The sequence below is a fragment of the Athene cunicularia genome, assembly GCF_003259725.1.
Source record: "Athene cunicularia isolate RWA chromosome 3 unlocalized genomic scaffold, athCun1 chr3_part1, whole genome shotgun sequence".
NCBI classification, from domain to species: domain Eukaryota; kingdom Metazoa; phylum Chordata; class Aves; order Strigiformes; family Strigidae; genus Athene; species Athene cunicularia.
In genome coordinates, this window is record NW_020799097.1 from 37,789,274 (window position 1) to 37,811,119 (window position 21,846).

Sequence of the window (21,846 nt, forward strand, 5' to 3'; positions counted from 1 at the left end):
ATAAGTCAAATGCAAAATCTGCATGCAACCTCTAATTTTAATTAAACTAAATCCATATGAGAAGTTGATCAGGAATAGCTGTATAGGTGGAAGGCTACCCCACAGGATATTTAGAGTCCTCCTGTATCTGCTATATTCTTCCTGTGCAACACTAGGAAGGTCACTCAGAGAGAGTGTGTAAAAGTCTTCAGGCCACAAAGATACAGACATTGGGGCTTGATATAGATCTTCAAACACAGGAACATAGTGCCATCTGAAACACTCCAGAGTATCCACAACACCACACAGAGCTGGCAGGTATGACTGAGGACATGTAGGACAAGTGAGGTACCTGTACCAGCAGCTGGAGGATAGATAGGGTATAACACTGGACCCTCATGTTTAGCAACAGGATTGTGCCCAAGACAACATATAAATCCAATTTTGTCATATAATGCTCTAGTTCCCATGTATAAAAGGGGAAAAACTTTACTCTGCAACAGCTTTAAGGACTATAAAGAGGCCAGACTGATGGAGAATGAAATAATAGACACCAGGTATGTTTATTACACTGAAAAGACACAAAAAAAGTCTGTAAATAGGATGGTTTTGACATAAAAGATACTTAATTTAAAGTGTTCTACTTACTGATAATGTGCACAACTCTAGAACTGAATTCTGACATGCTTTCTGATCCTAGTCCCAAAGCCCTGGCTGACAGTTCATATCACCAGGTTTGCACGGCTGAAAGACTAACGTGGCCATAATCTCAGATTACTCTTAAATACTTGGATTTTACAAGTCAGCATTTAAATCCACGGTTAAGCACCAAAAAAAGAAGTATCCTGATTTTCAGAAGTGCCGTATGTCCACACTTCAGTAGGCTATATTGCTGTGTAAGGACATACAGATTACTATTGCAGATTCTATGATGGACCAGGAAGCCGCTGAAGTTTCCATCGTAATTTCCTGGGAAGACCGTACAAAAACTTGTTTGTGAGCCTTTGATCCTAGCAGGTACTCTGTCTTACAACAATCAAAAGAAGCAGGGATGATTCTGGGAATACTATGGTTTGTCTAATCTGGGAGTATAGCTGTCTAATGTCACTATCGATTTTTAATACAGTGTTGACAATGCTTAGAAGAAGAAACTTGATACTCAGGTATGAAGAGATCTAAAATAATTTACTTCAGTTCTAGGATAACCACTGAAGATCCATTGCAATGGATCTATTCTCTCATGTTAGATTTTGTTAAAAAAGCGTACAACTATGGTGAAAAACAGTATAAAAATACAGTTATACAACAAATTTCAAGTATCTGACAGACCAAACAATGAGCCATGAGGATAAAGTAACAAATGCATCTTAGATTGAAATAAATATTTGAGCATATAGGATATGTAGTCAGAAACAAGTGATACACAAACACCACAGTAGCATCCGAAATCTAAAAGCATACCATATGAAAAACATGAGATGTTGATACTATCATTTGTTTTTGTGAGCCTCAGGACAGAAATGCGTGAGGGAAAGGCCTGTGCTGAGTTGGGGGCTGCCCATGTCGTGGAGACAGAGTAAGTTCCCCTCAGGGTCACCTCCTGATGTAGACACTACCATGGAATGAAATTCCTCAGGGACATCTTGATGCTCAAGGACATTTCCCCCTGCCCCAGTTCTGTATAACTGGGATGCAAGATGTTAGTAAAAAAGGTCTTTGTCTCCAGTTAGAGCTCCCTAACCCATGTCAAAAGGTTTAAAAAATAGTGGACAACATATTGATATCAAAACATTTACTGTGTTACAATATTTTTCCTCCCTGTTTTGTACCATCTGAATCTTTTAGGTTCACTCACTCATGTTGTCCACTGTTAATGACAACAGCAGGTCATGACTATATTTATTTCATCAGCACAGAAGCAGGTTTACTCAGTAAATCAGCAAAGGAACCAAGAAGGTATCATGGACTCTCTACTGGGAACAAAATAAGTGAGAATGAGTCTGGCAGAGCCTGTGCTGGGCTGTTACTTTACCAGGTGTGAGTGATAAGGGATCATTTTGAAATAACTCAGAACAAGGTATTTTCTAGTCTCTGTGTAAATTCTAAACAAAGAAATAGAAAGTAGGTAATAGCCCAGATTATATAAAAAATATATTTTCAAACTTACGCCTGCTGATTTATGGTTTTCTAGCATTTCTGTTCAGAATTGGGGCCAAACGAACAGAGGCTCTAAAGATGCAATTCCTTTAATCTGCCACTCACCTCTAATAACTTCCCTCTACTACACCTATATACTTGATTCAAATTGTTTGTCAGGTGTATGAATTATTACATTTTAGCTTAGTTCAGTCAATTTAACAAAGTGATGTGTTAATAACTGAAAATAATAATTCTGGTTTACTGTTAAATCAGCCAGTAGCAAAAGAAGTTAGTAGGATCCAAATGATAAATATATTGGGTCAGTGATATTTAGTAACGGCTTATTATCTGTAGACAACTGGGCACCAACAATGTTTACAATCCACAGCAGACATAAAACAAGGGAATTATTCTTATGATACCCTACACAATTGCATTGCTCCAGACAACAAGTGACACTTGGGTGGTGATGGTGGTTTTTAGATCCCACCAAACTCGTGGAGAGGCATTTACACATTCTGGATCTGGTCAGATCGCATGCCCTCCTGAGCAGTGGGTCAGCTGTACTTAACTAAAATGCAGTGGCCCCATCAGTCCCTGCTTCTGCAGCAATGACTTCACTATATCCCCTATATCCTCTTAAACATTTTGTGTTCTATAGTCTACATTTTATCAGATAAATGCTGTTTCCTTTAAAAGGAAAACTGACCTAGACCCTGACACAAACTGCACTGCTTGGAACACTTTCCTGTCATGAAGCATAATGGAGAAAAATATCTTCAGTCTCAGAAGCCTGGGCAGGATTGCAACATTCAAGTTTCCTTCTTACCCCCCTGTGATACTTACTCTGTGACATTAATAAGCAAATTTAACTCTAAAAGTTGTACTCAAGCAGGAGATCAGGAAATTCAGCCTACCAGCTGTTTGATTTCTGTCATCGACCCAGTGTGGTCAACAAACCATTATGTTAAAAACTTCCTGTAACTGGCACAAACACCTCAGAGGGTACAGGGAAAGGAGAGATCCAAGTCTTTCCTGAGTGGGAGATGACCATGGCCCTCACCTGGTCCAGGTTCTCTCATGAAGGGCAGGATATCTAGGTCAGTCCAGGAGGACACCATTGACTCTGGTTGCAGCAGTTACCTGCTGCCTTCTACCCTCCTGCAGCAGGGCTTTATTTTACCAGCAAATCTCAGGCTACCAACATCCAGCTGCTGCCGCGATTGAGAGACGGGACATAGCTTGATGGAAGCAGAGTGTCAGACAGTTTATTGCAGAAAACACTCATTTATATAAAAAAATCAGAAGAAATCAGAAGATGCGTGTTTTGTAAATTGTAAATTTGTAGATTGGTTGCTATGCTTCAACATTCTTATCAGTGCTCATTGATTGGCAGCCAATTAAACTCTAGCAACTGGACTTTTTACAACTAAGTTGTTTTGCAGAGACTCTAAGTTTTCTTTCCCTCGAGCACCGCGTGACTCACAGGGGCAGTAACTCTTCCCCGTATCAGCACTTCTCTATTCCCCTTATCAGGCTTCCCAAGGTTTATGGCCTACAAGTTCCAGCACATCCCCTTCTAACAACAGTGAAGCAGTGCTTGCCGTCCTGTCTGATTCTTTCAAGTCCAGTCCCACATGCGGCTGTTGGCACCCTGCAGCCCCAGCCTGTGAGGTGTAGCTGAGGAACCCACAGGCACAGGCTGATCTGCGGCCATGGATCAGGAATCTCAGGTGGGAGCAGGTGTAGTTTGGGTGGGATACTCTGAGTAAAGCACGGCAGTGTCATTGTCTTATAGGGTAAAGTGAGGGATGGAGCACTGAGATACCCAATCCCATTAGCCTGATCAACAGTGAATTAAACTTTTCCTGAGGGGTGGAATCTAGGTAGAAGTAATTCTTGACTTTTAATGGGAGAGAGACAGAGCCAGGATAAGAGAGACAGGCATCTTACTGCATTCTGATGTGAACTGCAGCCAAAAATTTGATATTTTACTTTACTAGAGTTTCCAAGGGAAAAAAAATAAATTAAGATTCTGATGGCCTGGAAAACTACTATACTTCTGTAACAACAATATAAACCTTGTTAAAATACTACACTTGCACAAATTATTCAAATAAATCAACATTCACTCCACTTACAATACAGTTGCACCAGCTAACTTCTGTTGAGAATCCTGCCCACCATTTGCTGGAGCTATAAAAGAGGAAGAAAAGTAACCGAGATTACCCAGGCCTTTTCCATTTGAAAAATCCCTTCTTAAAATAGTTTGGAGAAGAAAAGCCTGAGAACAGCATGTTCTTTGCTTGTTGGGTTTTGAATGACTGCAGCAAGTCTGGGACATAGCTGAGCATTATTAGAACATGGATACATCCAATTCTGAGTTCTAAGTTTTGGTACAAGAAGCATACTAAAAATACTAAAAACATTCCCCCACTCTCTTTATCTTGTCCCACAAAAACAAAACAATAGCCTTCTTCCTCAATACTGTGTTTGAGGATTTAATTACTTTTTGTTTTCTTTAAGGGATGAATGAGGTTTTTTTTCTTCAAAGCTGCTCTGCTGATCTTTGAATTTCTCTAAGGTCTCACATTACATACAATAATAGGACTCCTTCTACAAATAAACTTGATGTGATTAGGGTCTGTCTATCCTGCTATGATTTTGCTTCACAGATCCACTTTTCCTTATGCCACTTACCGCATCTGAAAAGTTTGTAAAGCATGTATTCATAACATTTCCAGCAATCGGATGCAATTTAACCACCAAATGAATCAGCAAGAAAGGGAAGAAGATAAGTACAAGGCACCAAATAACAGAAAGAAAGATTGTTTATCTATGTTCTTTCTTCTTTGATGTATTGTTTATAAGGATATTCATACCGGGATTGAATTAATTAACCTGATTCCCCTTACCTAATGGCTTATATAGAACTAGATGTCTTCCACCCAGTCTCCTTACCTTCATCTCAGATTCCCTTGGATTTAGCAACTGAAGGAACAGTAAACATGCACACAAACATCTCATCTCACAAAACATACTACAGCTAAATTACTTTCTCTTTTTTTATCCCCTACATATGCAGGCAAGGACAATTCCAAGCAGGACACTTCACTAAGCCCTACATCTTAGTAAAGGGTTCAGAATTCCTAGAGATGGTATCACCTGTTGAGAATTTAAATGTTGCAAGTGATAATAGTTACAAATCACGATGGTTAATCACAACATTTGAAGATTTTCCTCAGGCAAACCATCACAGCTGCTTGAACTAGAATAAAAAATAAACCCTGCTTATCAAACTGTTTGAGCTTTCCTCTTCCACAAGACTCTCCACTATACAAAGCAAAATTCCCTGGTTTAAAACCACAATATTTTTGAGTTTGAGGGCCTTTTTTTAATTGGCAAACAACCTCCTGAACGGTTCTACCCTGTCAGTATAAAAGCAAAGTTCACCTGGGAGTCCAGGTGAGCAAGGAAACCTGAGGCCTAGGACCAAGCAGTTTCAGGAAGAACAAAAACCCATCAATGTACTGGAAATGACCCTCAGATATAACCACAAGAAGGAATTCAAAGAACAATTGTAACTAGTCAAGGTAGTGTATGGGCTTCTGCCTAAGGACCTACCTTTCTCCTATCCTGGTCCACAGTGATCTTCACTGGGAAGGCAATGTTCACTGAACAATGGAAAGAGCAGGTAGTCATAGACTTGAAAAATTGCCTTGAAGAGCCTAAGTCCCACTGAGGGACAAAATATCTAAACAGAAAGATCTTCACCAAGTCTGCCGTAGGAGGGAGTTGTTGCAGCAGGAATTCTATCTGCATGCTTTCTGACACCAGCTTTAACTTGAACAACATGGGAACACATAGGTATGACATGTCTTGGTCTTGCACCACCACAGAGCAAACAAGGACAGAGGCATCAATGTGCTTGTATTCACAATCTGTGCTTGAACATACTGTCAGAACCATTGTGCAGTCCAACCATTTCCTTAATGATGCACAGCTATAATAACCTTTTATGTTGACTTCTTGCCAGTATATTCTTTTTTCCAAAAGTAAAGGCTGTTTGAATTAATTAAATTATTCACAAATTGAATTATATTCTAATATAATCTACTGCAGACATCTATTAAAATATTTGTATATTTTTATTTTGTAGGTATATTGCTCCTACAGTTGTTCTCAAAGTTAGATAAACCATACTTACCATAAAATACTGTTTTAAAGTAACACATGATTTGAAATGAAACCCTGCTACCATCTGTGAATAATGTAATCAGGCAAACGGAGAATAATGACTGCATCGTGGTAATTTAGGACAGAACATACTGAATTACAATTGTCAGCAGCTTGGTTTATAACTCTCAAACTTGAGAAAAGCACAGCATATAAAAAGAGTGGGGAAGGATTTAATTAAGATATGATTACAAAAGAGAACATAATGACATGTGATATTACTTTTCAAGGCTCCACCACTATTATTTGCATTTTGAAGTGAAACTCAAAAATCACCATCACACACACACACAGAAAGATAAGGGTTGCTTTTACATACCATAAATCCATGGGGTTTATTTTATGACAGAATAATTCCACCCAACTCTTTGGGGTTATGGTAGGTGGGCAAGTGAATAACCTATGGGAATTATACCATATTCTCGCAATTTTCTACAAGTTTCCTATTTGTTCACAGACAAGAGGTGCAAATCAGTATTGTCCCTTCCCAGTGTACAGTGCCTTCCATTAGGGATGGTCTGCAGCAGAAAGCAAGCTGGTAGGATGCTGTTCTTCCCTGCTCTGGCATTTTTTGAAGGGGTTCAAGGTGAAGTTATCTTTAGCAGATTTGTGAAAATGAAGTGTCCTTCAAAATAAGGAAAAAATTTCCAGACCCTTTAAATCCACTTTTTGCATCAGACAAGGAAATTCGAGTCCTATTTAAAAGATGCTTTTTTCCCTGTCCCTTCATTTCTTGTTCCATCTCCATGCTACATATTTTCCTCTCAAGCATTTCCATCCCTTAACTGCTGTACATTAATACCTCCTGGCTATTGATACATTTCTCTTTGCATCATTGCAGGCAAGTAGGGAAGAAATAGGAATTGAAATAAAAAGATAGAGTTATTTTCTCTGGTTACACACGAAGCCTTGGTGGATCAACCCCAAGTCTTGTTTAGCAGTCCCTCCTCTCAGAATTTCCTCTGTAAACACAGATATTTAAGAACAACTTGTTATTTGGAAAAATTTACTTCTCTGTATAAAATGTTTATGAGCCACTTCTCCATAGGGCAGAAACTTAAAAAATGTTTTGGAATTCCAGTTTGATATACGTTCTTCAGTGAGGAAGATAACTGTCCATTTTTGCTCACGTTATAAAACATTCCTTCCATTTAGAATATTCCTGTTGCCCCAAATTACTGCACCAACACAAAAGCAAGAAATGCCTGTAAATGCCCAGATAAATTATAGCACCTGCCCTCAGAGAGGGCAGCTGCTGGCACTAGTAATAAACAAATAAACAAACAGATAAATGTATATATACGTAAATAAATAAAAGCTGTTCACTGCATTTATGTCAACAGAAATCCAGACACTTTCCATATGCTTCTGTCTTCCCACATGTGGGAAAAATCACATTGTATTAGTTCCAGTCTGCCACAATAACACACTGGATACTGTACCAAAATCTTTTGGTAATGGACTGTTTAAGTTGTGGGGTTTTTTTTAAATCCTGACTCTTTCATAAATAATTTTGTTTCATAAGAAGAAATTCTGGGTGGTGAATAGCAGTGGAGGCTGAGAACAGGAAAGTATTGCATTTGATGAAACTATACCTTCATAGGACACGTTTCCTTATAAAGCATTTTCTTTATTATGCATCACAACATTTACTGTATAAAGGTGATGTTTCAACATGACACACTATAAATGATGATGCATCAGCTTATAAAAATCTGGATTTTCAAAATGTAACAATAAATTAAGATAATGTGCACATCTAGGAAGATTCCCGGGAAGCCAATGAAAAGCCTGTACAAATTGCACTGCCCCGTAGAGTTGCCTACTCCTGCTTGTTCCCAGGCAGTGCTGCTAAAATATGGCTCTCATTTCTATTAGTATTTGGCTTCTCTGGAGAATTAGGAGGGTGAAAAGGATCTAAAATAGGTATTTAATATAGTTTTCCAACTTGAAATTATTTGTCATCACCTTAAAAGCCTGTCTTTAACTTTGGCTTATTAAAAATACATGACAGCCTAAGATGTTCATGGTTATGTATGTCTTGGAGATGAATGCTCTGTGGCACTGAAAACACAACAAAAGATTTCCCCACAACTTCTCCCATTCTCAGAATTGATTAGGCAATGCTAAATAAGACAGCCTCCTCTGGAATACCATGGTAATAACTAACAATAAATACAACTAACCTAAAATGTAACAGACCAAATATACTTCTAAGATTAGCAAAGCATACTCCAGAAAGCTAAGAAAAGTGAAAAGAGGAAAAACATAAGAGAATCTTTCACAACGAAAAGACAACCAGCATTTAATCAAAGTATACAATTACCTAGCTCACCACAATGGCTGGCAAGGGAAAGTAATACACAGTTAAGCAAACCATGACCTGCATCTTTAACATTCAGACCCACCACACTAGAATCAGCCGCAGGTGCGGAGTCTGCCAGAAGCATGCTAAACACAAATTTGAGTTTAGGAACATATGAAATTATTGAACAAATGGACTTGATTTTTACTTTAGTGACACCACTTTTCCCTTCACCTTAGCAAATGGGTATCATAATGAATATAGATGTGACACTACAGCCCAAAGAATTCACAAGTAAACAATGCAAGTTTGAATTATAATTTTTAAGTACTCCACTTTAAGCATGAAATAAATTACACCATTGTAGACCACGACAGATTTAGCTGAGAATGAAGTGATCTTTCAGGAGGTCAAGCAAACAAAAATTGCTCAAAATTGCTCAGAATTATAGTTTTAAAGATGTTTAAGTAAAAAGAGCATGTCAACCAGACCTTCAAACTTTTTTGAGATAATCTTTGGCTTGACTCTGACAATTTCCTTCACTATGAAGAACTGTGGCTGATTTTAAACAAAGGATGAGTTAGGGAATGCATTAAGTTAGGGATTCTCAAAACGTGGTCCACAGAGCAATTTCTAGTGCTCTGAACCTTCTATTAGGAAGGTGAAAAGGTGAAAATGTATTACTTTTGTCTGAAAGGGAATACTCAGAAGAGAAGCAAAGGGTAGAGCCAAACCAGCAACTTCCATAGCAAGATTATGAACAAGGGAGTGGCAGGCAACTTGGGGTGATGGGAAGAGTATAGTAACACATGAAGGAATGGTTTCCATGCTTTAGGCATGAAAATCAAAACTACCAGCTTGCCCAAGTTTCTTTTGCACAGGAACCATGTGCATGTCCAGGTAAGGTCTCAACATGGAGTCAAAACACAGATGGGGCACAAGACAAGACTGAGGAGCTGGAAAGTATTTCTAGGTCCTACTCACTGCTCAGCCCCAGCTTTAGGATGCAGATGCAGAAAATATATTCTGCTAAGAGTCCTGACACTTGGGTTATTTTAGGTATACACATTGAATGCAGAGCTAGAACTTGAAATATTTTAACAAATAAGGAAAACATGAGCAAAAGTGTTATTTGACATGTGAGAAGAACTATTTTATGCATCATGTTCTAATAAATTTAAGTACTTTCTGTACAGGAAAAAAAAGCAGCAAAAAAAAGAGCTGACTTGGTATAGGTCCATACCATGACATTTAAAATGAAAACATTGAAAGCTTAGTCTTGTTGTGTTTTGGTGGGGGCAGAGGCAGGGGTTGCCAAGTATGATAGCTTCTTTCAGGCTGCTGACATCTCACACATGAAATCACAGAGACAGAGAAAATCACGTAGGCATAGCAGTAGGCATAGAAAATCATTAGGCAAATACTTAACAATCCAAATATCAGAAAAAAAGTTTGAAAAACGAGTTTACTCATCTCCAGATGAATTTTACCACTCATGCAGTGAACTCATAAAACTGCAATATTAAAGGCAAGTAGTTCAAGCAGTTATAAACTTATACAATACTGTGCTCAAAATAAAAATTATCAGAAACCTAATAATTCTGTCTTCCTTTCATAAGCTACTAACCTTTATTTCTCCCAAGATGAAGTTCACAGTGGAATTCACCAATGAATAGCACAGATATATCACATACCTTGAAGACACAGCTTCCATAAATTCATCAAGAAGATCATCGTAGGCTTGACCTCTGATTCTTTTGTGTCTCAGCCCAATATACAAAGGATCTTTCAGCAATGCCTGTTAAAAAAAAATGTTTGAACTATTATATGAGCAAGTTACACTAGTACACTCGAAGTTAAAAAAAAAGGGGACAACAATACAGTGTTTGAGGATTAACTCAAGCATATGAAGTACATATCCATTTATCCACCTCTATATAAAGACTGAAGAAACGCAACAAAGAGACTAAAGAAACACTCTTTTGTATCAAGGAAAAGGGACACCTAGTCTCAAAGGAAGTGTATTGTTTCCAAGTGAAAAAGTACAAGTTTATTCTGGGAAGTCAGGTTTCAAAAGTACCTTTTAAAACTTTAGTTAGTACTTTTCTCTTTCTCCTTTACATCCTGACAGTGCTCTGACATTCTAAAAAAGCCATTTTCTTTATCATTATGTTTCACAAATCTCTCCCAGAGTCCATAATTTCAACTATGTTGATGAGCTGATATTCAGAAAACGTGCTGCTTTCTAAAATTCAGTATGCCAGAACATAACCAAGCCTTTGACCTTTTCCTTCCAAGCTACTAGAAGGTCTTGTTTTGGTCTGATATATTTCCAAATTATAACTTATGAATTACTAAATGTGTTCAAAGTGGTTTTGCAATCACTTTTGGCAATTCACTCCAGCTACAGCAATTGCCAGTCTCAACACCTTCACTGGTTCTCCCAGGAACCCTCATATAAAGGCACTCTTTGCTATTATTTTTGATGAGCCTCTGAAAATGAATAAACTAATTTCTCCAATGTATCTAGCGTTATACATCAGCTTCAATTAGGAAAATATAATAAAGAAAAATACAGATCACCTCTCTTTCCACGAAAGAGCCTTCAATATACAACAAGAAGTAACAAGGCTGGAAAGCTTGATCAGCCCACTTCAGGCTGGGAATCAGAAATCTGATTTCTGTATTTTAGAAAAGTGCCTAAATTCCCTTCACAGCTTTTCTATGTTGTAGAACTGAAAAATCCTTTGGATCACAAGTCCCATTCGGAGACTGATTTGGATCAGTAACAAACTTAAAATCTTTGGTGGTAGATTGCTTTCCCTGGGAGTATCCTGGTGCAGACTTACATATAAAAGTGTTTGCCTCTCCCTCACTTTTCTATCTACTTCCATAAAAATTATAGATATCAGATTAGTATGTTTAAAGAATCAATACAAAAATTCAGCTGATTTTTCTAAAATTGTTGCTAAATTCATCACCACTTGAAAGCAAACTATTTGCATACATCACTTATAGACTTTCAGAAGTTGTCAAACTCTTGAATCGGAGAACAAACAAAGCTCAAAATTAAAATTACTTTGTAAATGAAAGTGAAGTCATTATATTGTAAGCATTTTATTTGTTCCCTTCCCCAATTCTATGTAGCATTCATGTTTAAATAGCATATTATTTGGCTGAAATAATTTTACCTGTGTATTTACATTATTCTAGGTATTGTAGCACCGAATCAAAATCATAATTATGTACCTATTCCAGATACTACAGGAAAAACTGGCAAGAGCTTGATGTCAGGTACCTTCCAAATTAATTTTCTCTTTTTTATGCTCTTCTTTGTTTTATATTATCATTTCTAATTTTGTAGTCAAGAACTATTTCTGGAATTATTTTTTCATTTCAATTTTGAGTTTGCCTCATTATTTAAAATGACCTCTGGAAAATCTGATAAATCAAGCATAATTTTATTTCTCTGGGAGATAAAATCACAGGAATGGCAAATGAACTGCTTAGCAATGTGATATCTTAAGACAAGTTTGGAAACCCCTTGAGAGTTGTCTCCAGCTTCCCACCAGACTGAGCACACACAGTTGGAAAGCAGAACTGCTGAGTGACAGGAGCCTCTTTCAGGAACATCATGGTAAGACTCAGAAACTACAATCTCATTTCTAATATCCCATTGCCACAGCTTTCCATGACAGTAGGCTTCTGCTACTCCATGTCCTGTGCAAGTATACCACATGCTCCACGGTCCAATTCAGCATAACTAACAACCCCTTTCCAGCTCCTGTAACTCTTCTTCCTAAATTAATTTGCTCTTTTAACATACTTCCACAAGCTTTTTATTAAGCATGGTCCATTTTCTCATTCTGTAAAAAATGCTCTAAATGAAAAAAAAAAATTAAAATCTTTGGTCCCTTTATTTTTTAAATTCTGAAGACATATTTCCTAAACACTTTGTGGCCAGACTAAGTCATGCTGATTCCTTCAAGAAGACAGCTTAAGTTGGGCAGTGATTTTGTGAAAATTCAAGAGAAGTAGGCATTCACAGTTATGCTCTTAAAAAGTGCTAAACGAGCCATGGGTCTGCCTTGAAATATAGGCTCTTAGAGTCCTTTTGCTACTTTTGCATCTTTCACGTCTGTGAGCATTTAAATCTATAGTCAATGCTAAAACTCAGAGCTCTGAAACAGCTCCATTTTTAAGAGCACTACTTGAATTTATTCACATATCTTTGATGTTGAAATTTAATACAGAATATTTAAAACAATTAATACAATTAATACAGTGTTTCTGGGGTATGTTTAAAATTCCAGCCTGGGAAGTCTCGCAAGCAGAGACAACTAATTCAGAGACACATCTCTGATGAAAAGCTTGGCCAGTTATATACCCAGAGTCCAAAATTCCTTTACAGCTCAGTGCATTCTGCTTTACAAATGTTACAGTTTGACAAGAAATAGCCCCAAAAAGTTCCTTTATAGTCCTCTTTGGAACAACGTATGAAGAAACCCGGGGCGGAGACAAAAGAATGAAACATTCAGCAAGTGAAAAGAACAGTGGTCACGTCTGAGCCCCGAGTGGCAATCCATTGTGGAGCAGCTCCCTTTCCAAAGGGCACTGAAGAATGAATAAGCTGCTTAAGCACATTATCCCCTTATTCAGGTCAACACCATGCAAACCGGGTCCACGGTGCTTGTTTTTTTCAGAGGGTTCACACATCTTGAGAGATTAACATTTGCTATCAACTATTTCATGGCTTTCAAAACAGATTATCGAAAAGAAAGTTCCATCCTACAATTGAGTATGTCAAGCTGACATGATGATTAGGTACTTTTCCTCAATGACTTGGGTTTCTTTTGTTCCCCAGCTTGTTGTCAAAGCTTAAACTTTGTTTTGTTCTTTTGAAAATTGAATCTCCTTCAAAACATAACTCTGCTTTTTTCAGATTAGTCAGTTTGTTATGCATATTAAATGATACTGAAAAAGTTAATGCCAGTTTATTTTTAGACACATTTACTCTAGGCTAAAAAAAAAAAAAGTTCTAAAACACTCAGGTTTAGCAATGTGGTACAGTCAAGCTTTAACAAATAAGGTTTTACAAGAATAAAGGGTTTAATTGAGGTTCTGGTACTGGAAATATCATGTAGATCTACTTAGAATTAGCTGTGTAAAATAACAAAGAGTTCTTTGAAACACCACCTGAGCATATTAAAACTGTAATGACCTTTGGGGTTTTAAGAAAAAGGCAAGCCGTTTATACCATCTTACTTGTGCACTTAGAGTAAAGAGATCAGCAAACCATCAAAGTTCAAGCAAGGCTTGAGCTGTGCACCTGGCCCTAATTTAGCTACAAAAGCCAAACGAGCAAGAAACAGAAAATTGCACACATATATTTCATCAGTTGAGAACAAACATGCTGAAATGTCATCTATTCTCAATATTGGCACTGAGACATTTCTTTGGAATAGATACATATTTCAGTGAACCGCTCCATGGAAAATTGGAGGTAAAGTACTGCAAGATACTGAGCCTTTCCACTCACAAAGACAGCAGCAGAGAGCGTCCAGAACCTCTCAGTGTCACCTAGAAAGTGTTTGGTGTACAATAATGCTTTAGAGCAGCAACTCTGCCATTAAAACGTCAAAAAACATCCAACAGTTCTACAATGCAAAACAATTTGCATTAAAGCTACAGTTATAAAATTAAAAGATAACTACATTTGTATGGGACATCAGAAACTCTGAGACAAAGACATGCCATGTACCAAAAATGAAACACATGAAACACCAGAGTATGATTGGTCTAAGAGGGCACACAGTTACCAAGAAAACTGGGAGAATGCTGTTGCTTTTTCAAGTGTTCATATTTTCTTACATTAATACACTGTAAATTCTTTCTGTAAACTTCTTGTCTCACTTTTCACAGGTTGGGGAAGGGATGGTGAGCACAGGGGAATTTCTGTTCTTCAGCAAAGTCAAGACATTTTAAACTCTTTTGGTTCCACAGGATTAAAATTTCACTTGATGTGAAACTTATTCCAGTAAAAGAGTTAGCCAGTCAGAAACAACGTCAACATCTTGGACTTAACTTCAGCTTCTATCAATACTAATTACCCAGTAATCAATCTGCGTTCATTTAAATTGGTTTGCAAGCACTAACATGCTGAATCACAATTTTCTGTCCTGCAAGAACTGCCTACAGCTGCAAAGTGTTTTTTATGGCATTAGGAAGAATGTATAAGATTTCAATTTATATTAGACTACGAAGCCTTTTTTTCTTTGCATAAGCTTATTTTGAAGTCTGAAATAAAGAATGATGCCCTTAAAACTGTAACAGATTCTGTGTTTCCAAATGCTAACTGAATTTCAGACGTGCTGAATGCTGCAAGTAACACTGATGCTAATTGGGTTTGATGATGCATAATACTTTGCAAAAAGAAGTTTCATAATCAGAGAGCTAAAGATTTTTTTTTTAATTATGTTTTCTCTGAACTACACTGGCCCCATGACATATACTTATTAAGAAAAGATCATGGCCCCTCCTACCTAAAGACTAGACCTTTGTCAACACATATGAAAACTGCAAGGGGCCTCCTGAACAAGAGAAAAAAAGGGGTCAAGTTTTCTCTGTTTTTCCCCAGAAGGAGACCTCATCTTTGGGAGTCTCAGCTAACACTTTATCTGGACATCCCCACAGGCAGGTACTGGCATACAGAGTATCACCTCCCTTTGCACCTCAGTTTCTTCCAGGGGATTCCCCATAGGACAGGATGATCTCAAAAAATGAGGCCAAAAAATGGGTGTCACAATGGGTTGTTCTAGGTATAAATAAGGAGGAAAAACCCCACACATTGGACATAAGTTTAAAAAGTTGAGTCCAACCCTGCTAGACTTTCTAAACCCAAGGGGCTGCCAGTACTTGAGAGTCAAAGACACTGTGTATGCAGATAAAGTTGTACAGTTTCCATCTGTAACCCTAAAAACATCACTGAAGACTGTCCATTGTCTGACCAGACAAAATTCGAGACCGGAGACAGTCAAGAATTTAAAAGATAATACATTCACAATGTTCCTTTGACATCAGTCCTAAATAAAGTGCTAGAAGGGAACAATTGCTGTGGAAAAAAAATTAATAGCAAAGAATATTATTATTTTTGAGACAGTTCAAAATATAAATATTTATTAATACTCTAATAAAGCAATATCCTAATGTAACAGAAAAGAAGTTACAGTATTTCAAATTCTATTTAAAGTAATTTAAGATTGTGCTAAAAAATAAAGAGAAAATGTTCTCTTCCATATGTGCGTAGTTATATCCTATAGTTTTGCACAGCTACATCAGGCGTTTTCAGTTATTTCTCCTTAAAGACAAGCTTCACTTATCCAGTCCAACTTGTTCTTTCCTTTCATAAGGTTGTTTATCTGTCAATTTGACCTTTACATCCTTTGCTTGCTGCCTTCTCAGGAAGCATACTTTTCTTAACCTGAAGAGAAATTACCAGTTGTAGTTTTGAATGCACACTTAACTCCACTGCTTATATTCTAGTTATTTCCTATGCGTGCAGATATCTTTACCCAGCTGAAAAACTGTTAGCTCCAGCAAACTTCAATTTAACAAGAAAATAATAAAAAAACAATCACTCTAATGGCTGGAAAGAATGCTTCAGGAAGGAATCTTGTAATACACTATGAAATTACCACAGCCTCTCTCCAAGCAAGAGGCTGCACAAAGCCAGGCTGTGCCAAGGACATTCTGTGGGCTGCTTCTGGCACATATATGTGGCACTGAATAAAGGCCCCAGTGTGCAAGGGCTGCAGGCAGATGGCAGGCTGCATGCGGAGTGGGCACCATCCCTTCAGCCCTCTTGCATGGCACAATCCACCTGCATCCCTCCTTCCCTTGTTGTGGGTACCAGAAGGGCTCTCCCAGGAAGTCAAATTAATTCCCTTGCACTAGCATGCAAAGCCAAAGATCATTCAGTCCAGTAATGGTAACATTTATAAACATACATAAAATATACAAAATAGCGCAAGCTATGTGAGCCATCGTTAGGGAGGGAGCACCAACCGCAAAATCCAAAGAGAAAAAGTTGCTGCAGCAAAGAGGCAAAAGCACCAGATTTTTCAAGAGGCTGTTGTGCTCTCAGCTCTTCGACTCGCACAGTGTGTTGGCGTTTGTGTCCACAAGTGAGTTTGTAGAATCAAGTGATGGACTCAAGGCTGTTGAAGGTACAGGGGCAGGTAGCAGTGATGCCTACCGGTTTGAATCTGTCAGGTACATCTGAGACACTCTGCTAGCTTCCCTTCAAAATACTGGAAATTATAAAAAAGGTTTTAGACATCAAAAGTTTACCTCAAGGTTTTTAGGTGTAATTCAAGATTTCTCTGTGATTGAAACTCACAATACTGATTACAGCCAGGTGCCCATCAGTGACGCATATTCCTAAGGAAATTCTTTTCTAGACTGACATTTCCATTCCCAACCACCTGAGATTCACAGGGACACATGAACTCTTCTGGATTGGCTCTAAAAGTTACAAGTAATACACAGTATAGCTTCACTATGTATTTTGCCATATTTTATATTGAATACTAAAAATACATTTTTTTAGAGGCAATAATATATCAGACATCCGATGAATTATACCTTTTTCAGAGGAACTAGGCTTTTGTTCCACCTGTTCACCTTTCTGGTATACAGTGTAAGAGATTCACACAAAAATGATAAAGCTTTTCCAGCAAGTCTCCACTGATTAAAAAAATTTCTTGCTGTAAAATTAATCGGAGAATCTAGCAAAAACTGTTCTGAACACCTTGTTCTTCATGGCAGTTTCCAATTAGGAGACACCTGGGAATACAGATGAGCGGTGAAGCATACTCCAGGCTACATCTTTGTTAGCCAACAGATAAAACAAAAAATAATTGTCTTTCCCTGAAATTTAAATGTCAGTGGAACTTTCTTTCAGATAAAACAGCTTACATTGATGCTTTTCAACCAGCTTAACTTCTAGAAAGCATTAGAAGCAAATATCATATAACTGCCATCACTGAATCTGCAGCACAAGCCACATGCTGTTCCTAAGGAGAAAAACAGGTGTTTTATTCAGGACTGGATTAGATGTTGTTTATGAAAGTACTGTAATTGAGAAAAAAACCCACTGCATTCAAAGCCAGCAAGTTAGTTTTCAATTTTTCATACTAGAAAATGAAAAACTAAAGTGGTTTTCAATCAGAAACATACAATTTTGCCAACATCTGTTAACTGAAAGTTAGCTTCAATACTAAAATCATAAAGTCCTTGTTAGGCTGACCTTTCCAGCACTAGAGTTCTTTTCCTAGTACCATGCTTGTGTACCACTACCACCACATGGATGCATCAGGTCCTTCCTTTAAATCTACATTTAACTTCTAGACCAAGTAGCCACTATGCCAAGCAGGTCATTACCAAGAGACTTGATTACCAGGAGGAAGGGGAAACAAGTTCTAATCTTGGAATTTCCTTAATTTATACAAAAGAAAAAGTATATAAAGATCCATTTTCTGTGCGACTTGTGCCAATCTGAAAATAATGGCATGCTTTGTACAAACAGGGCACTGTCTCCATGGATGGAATACAGAGATGGTTTTATTTCAGGGATGAGCACTGAGTGGAGACAAGCAACATATCTACAGTGACACACTTCAATGATCATTTAATTTGCTCTTTACTGCAAAACTCTTAAGAAGTTCTGAATTTACACCTCCCAGTAGATGCCTGAAAGTTTTGTAGGGACAACCAGCACAAAACCTCCCTGAAATTTTCATTTTATCCTTGCTTATTGTTTGAAGGACCCTAGATAAATTTAAGTAACGTTCACCAGAGGTTTTCTAATTCTGCTTCTTCATTATCATCTGACTATAATATCTCTTTTTCTCCATAGACAGAAGTATGTGATTGCACATAAACAGTTACAGGTATTATTTCAATGCGTATTTTCTGGTTGTGCTACTAAGCTAAAAAAAAATCTCCCAGTTCCTCAGCTTGACAATTACTTCTTGAAAGAGTTTTATAAATGAAATAAGAGAAAAAACCCTCATCTCTCATGTAACAGGATAAAGTCAAGAGTGGCTAAAATATGCTCTGGGCTGAGGAAGCACTGAAGAGGAGTCACTAGTCCTAACCAGCCATGAGAAAACTCCATTCTGGGCAATTCTGACAAGCCCTGAAAAGCGCAGGTTCCCACTAACAGAGCTCATACAACAGCCTGCTCCTCTCCCTACAAATTTTTCTGTTTTTCTTAGACATGACACATTAGTCCCACTGAATACTGCTTTCTGCCTCTTCCTCAGGAGGTTACAAATGATTTTGCAACAAAAGAGCATCACCACACTGTCTAAGGTGGTACTGCGGCACTAGTTGGCTAGCATGTTGCCAGGACTGTACCTAGCTGAGTTAGTAAGGAGACCAGAGAGTGTGCTTTTTAAGAAAAATAAAATAAACAGCAAGATAAATACTCTACAATATGTTTAACAGTCTCAGAGAACTCTCCTTATGTTAACATCTGTCTGAAGGAATAGGGACAATGCCAATTCCACAAATTTGAGTTGGAACTTTTAAGACACTCCGACCATGGGTATGGAGCAACATTTTATCAGACACAATTTGATGATGTATAACAGTAAAACTGAAAACAAAGAGTTGTCTGCATGACAGTGGCACTTCTTGAAAAACTTAATCCTTTGCCTATTAAGTAAACAATAGTCCTGAAAAATCTGACATCATTTAGGATTTTAGCAGATCATGCTCCACATAATTATTAATATTTTAACATATAAATAATAATCAGAAAACAAAGTAATCTGACAGATCTTTTGTATTTTATCTATACTTTTCGGACCATGTAACAAATCTCCTGTGCTGAACCTGACACCTACTTTCTACAAAAGCTTTTACAGAATCCCAGAAAAGGCTCAGACCAATCATTAAGCTCTCCACACAACTGACCTTCAACAGCCCCCATACAGTTAATGACTATCATTTCTTCATGAGCCCCAGCAACTAAATGGCCAAAACCTCAATTTGCATGTCTTGACACAGATCAAGGAACATTTAACAATACCCTCCATATTACATTTTGAAATACAGCTGATGGATAACAGAAACTGGAAGAAGAAATAAATTACCTCAACCAAACTTCCAAAGTTTACTGCTCCCAAAAACATAAGGGAGGATACAGATCTCCATCCCAAAATGCTGACAGAACGTACCTACTTGAGGGTCCAGCAGTAAGTAAGCTAGCTTATAATATATCACAGAAGGTGGCCAAACAATAATGTTTAAGAGGGCTAAAATAGTACCCACAGTAGCTTATACAGTACCCTAAAAACAAGTCTAGCCTCAGTGAAACTTTTTATAGAAGCTTTTTTTTTTCTTTTTTTTTTTTTTTTTTCTGCGAAGTTACCAGGAGTGTAGCTATCTTAATAGATTACCTTCTTCAGGTTAATCAGGAGAGTATGACAAGATATAGCTGCTTGAGGTGGTACAACTACTTTGAATAAATCAAACTTTCCTGCACCTTTTCTGCAAAGCAACCATCACACATCACTCCATTTTCATTCACTAACATTTCCAGTTTTTGCTTGGGACAGGCAGCTGAAATGTCTGAATACAATGAGTCATCTAGCTTTCAAAACCAGACAAAAAAAAGAAACAATTAGAATAAAAAAATCACAACAAACCACCACCAACAAAGTGAATCAAAGAAGAGCAAAATTTTTTTAAAAAAGGATATCAGTAGAGTTTTGCTATTTAGTAATAATATTCAGAACTCCATCTTCCTAATTTTGCTTCATCTGGTAAATGACAGTGATAGCATAAACTTTAAAAAGTCTTAAAGATCTCATTTTCATTCATCTTTAATATTCTATTAATAAAAAGAAGTTTACTAACATAATTTTTTGATGTGTGAAACACACATACTGTTGTATCAGCTCACACATTTTGACAGCATACGAAGTGTGTCTTAAGTCCACCACATAGTTAATTGAACAGAATTCTAACAAACCAGCAATTACACCATTTATAAAACTGAAAATCTTGTTTGATAGTATCAGTACATCTTATTTCTATATCAACAGTATTGATACTTAGGTTTGATTTTATTTTGCGTTCACATCTAACTATAAATCTCCATCACTTGTTGCAGGCTCTTCTCAGTTCTATTATGTCTATTTATTTCATTTACTTCCATAAGCTACTCCCACATAGTCCTTCACTTAGATACCTTTGACTCTGACATCCCTGTCCCCTGTGCTGACACTCAGCCATTTTCTTTACTAGAGCTAAAAGGACTGGCCTCTTCCTACACAAACAAATCACATCAGCAATGTCCCTCTGACTGACTGGCAATTATTAAACAAGTCTGGTGATATTTAAGTGCTGGCATCTCAGCTGTTGACTATATATCTGTCCTAGCACCAGAAGAAAAAAGGGAAAATTAGTTCTGTGCACAAAAATAGATCTGCTAGTGCAAGGACAACATCTGTAAGAGAGCCTTTAAGTTCAACAGGTGACACGTTTTGTCGCAGACACTAGGCCGACTTCTATGGAGGCACAAATGATGCATCTTATCCCAACTTTTGTGATAATAGCTACATTTATGGCTTATTCCCTCTCTTGTCTTCTTCACTGCCTGTCAAACTGCTGAGGAGGCAGATAGCTAGCAGTTACTATTTCAGAAAGAATGGAAGCCAACCAAAACAAACACTATCTGTTGCTGTCTTCTGAGTATGAAGAGTTGGAAATGTCTAATGTATACTGAAATAAAGTCTGCCATCAGTTTGGTCTATGGATATTCATGCGTGCTATCCAAAATAAGCATTTCCAGATATTCATTTCTGTCCTCTTTTATAGAACCCCTTGTGCTGAAAAGTGAAGTAAGAAGAAATGAAATGGACTGACAGAACTGCAGGTAACATTGGTACACAGCTCATTCTTTCTAAAGTCAATTGAAACTGAGACTTAAATCCCATGTCACCCTTTATGTTCTTTCCGCTAAAAGCCTCCCCTCTTCGACCTCTTGGGTCTTAAAAATCATTGCCGATATGCTGTTTGGTAAATGTGAAATCTGAAGCACCACCTGGCTTCATGACATTTTCCAAGGTCTAATAAAATAGAATACGTCACAAAAGAAATATTCATAAATAGCATAT

General features: G+C 37.5%; 1 protein-coding gene across 2 annotated transcripts in view; it reads right to left on the reverse strand.

Annotated features, from left to right (window-relative positions):
* ME1 (malic enzyme 1) overlaps nucleotides 1–21,846 on the reverse strand; it is a 226,460-nt gene that overhangs the window by 71,696 nt on the left and 132,918 nt on the right. For both annotated transcript variants that reach the window (XM_026845283.1, XM_026845282.1), the window contains one exon: nucleotides 10,354–10,457. In XM_026845283.1, coding sequence (XP_026701084.1) covers nucleotides 10,354–10,457 — 104 coding nt within the window. The remainder of the gene's footprint in view (nucleotides 1–10,353; nucleotides 10,458–21,846) is intronic.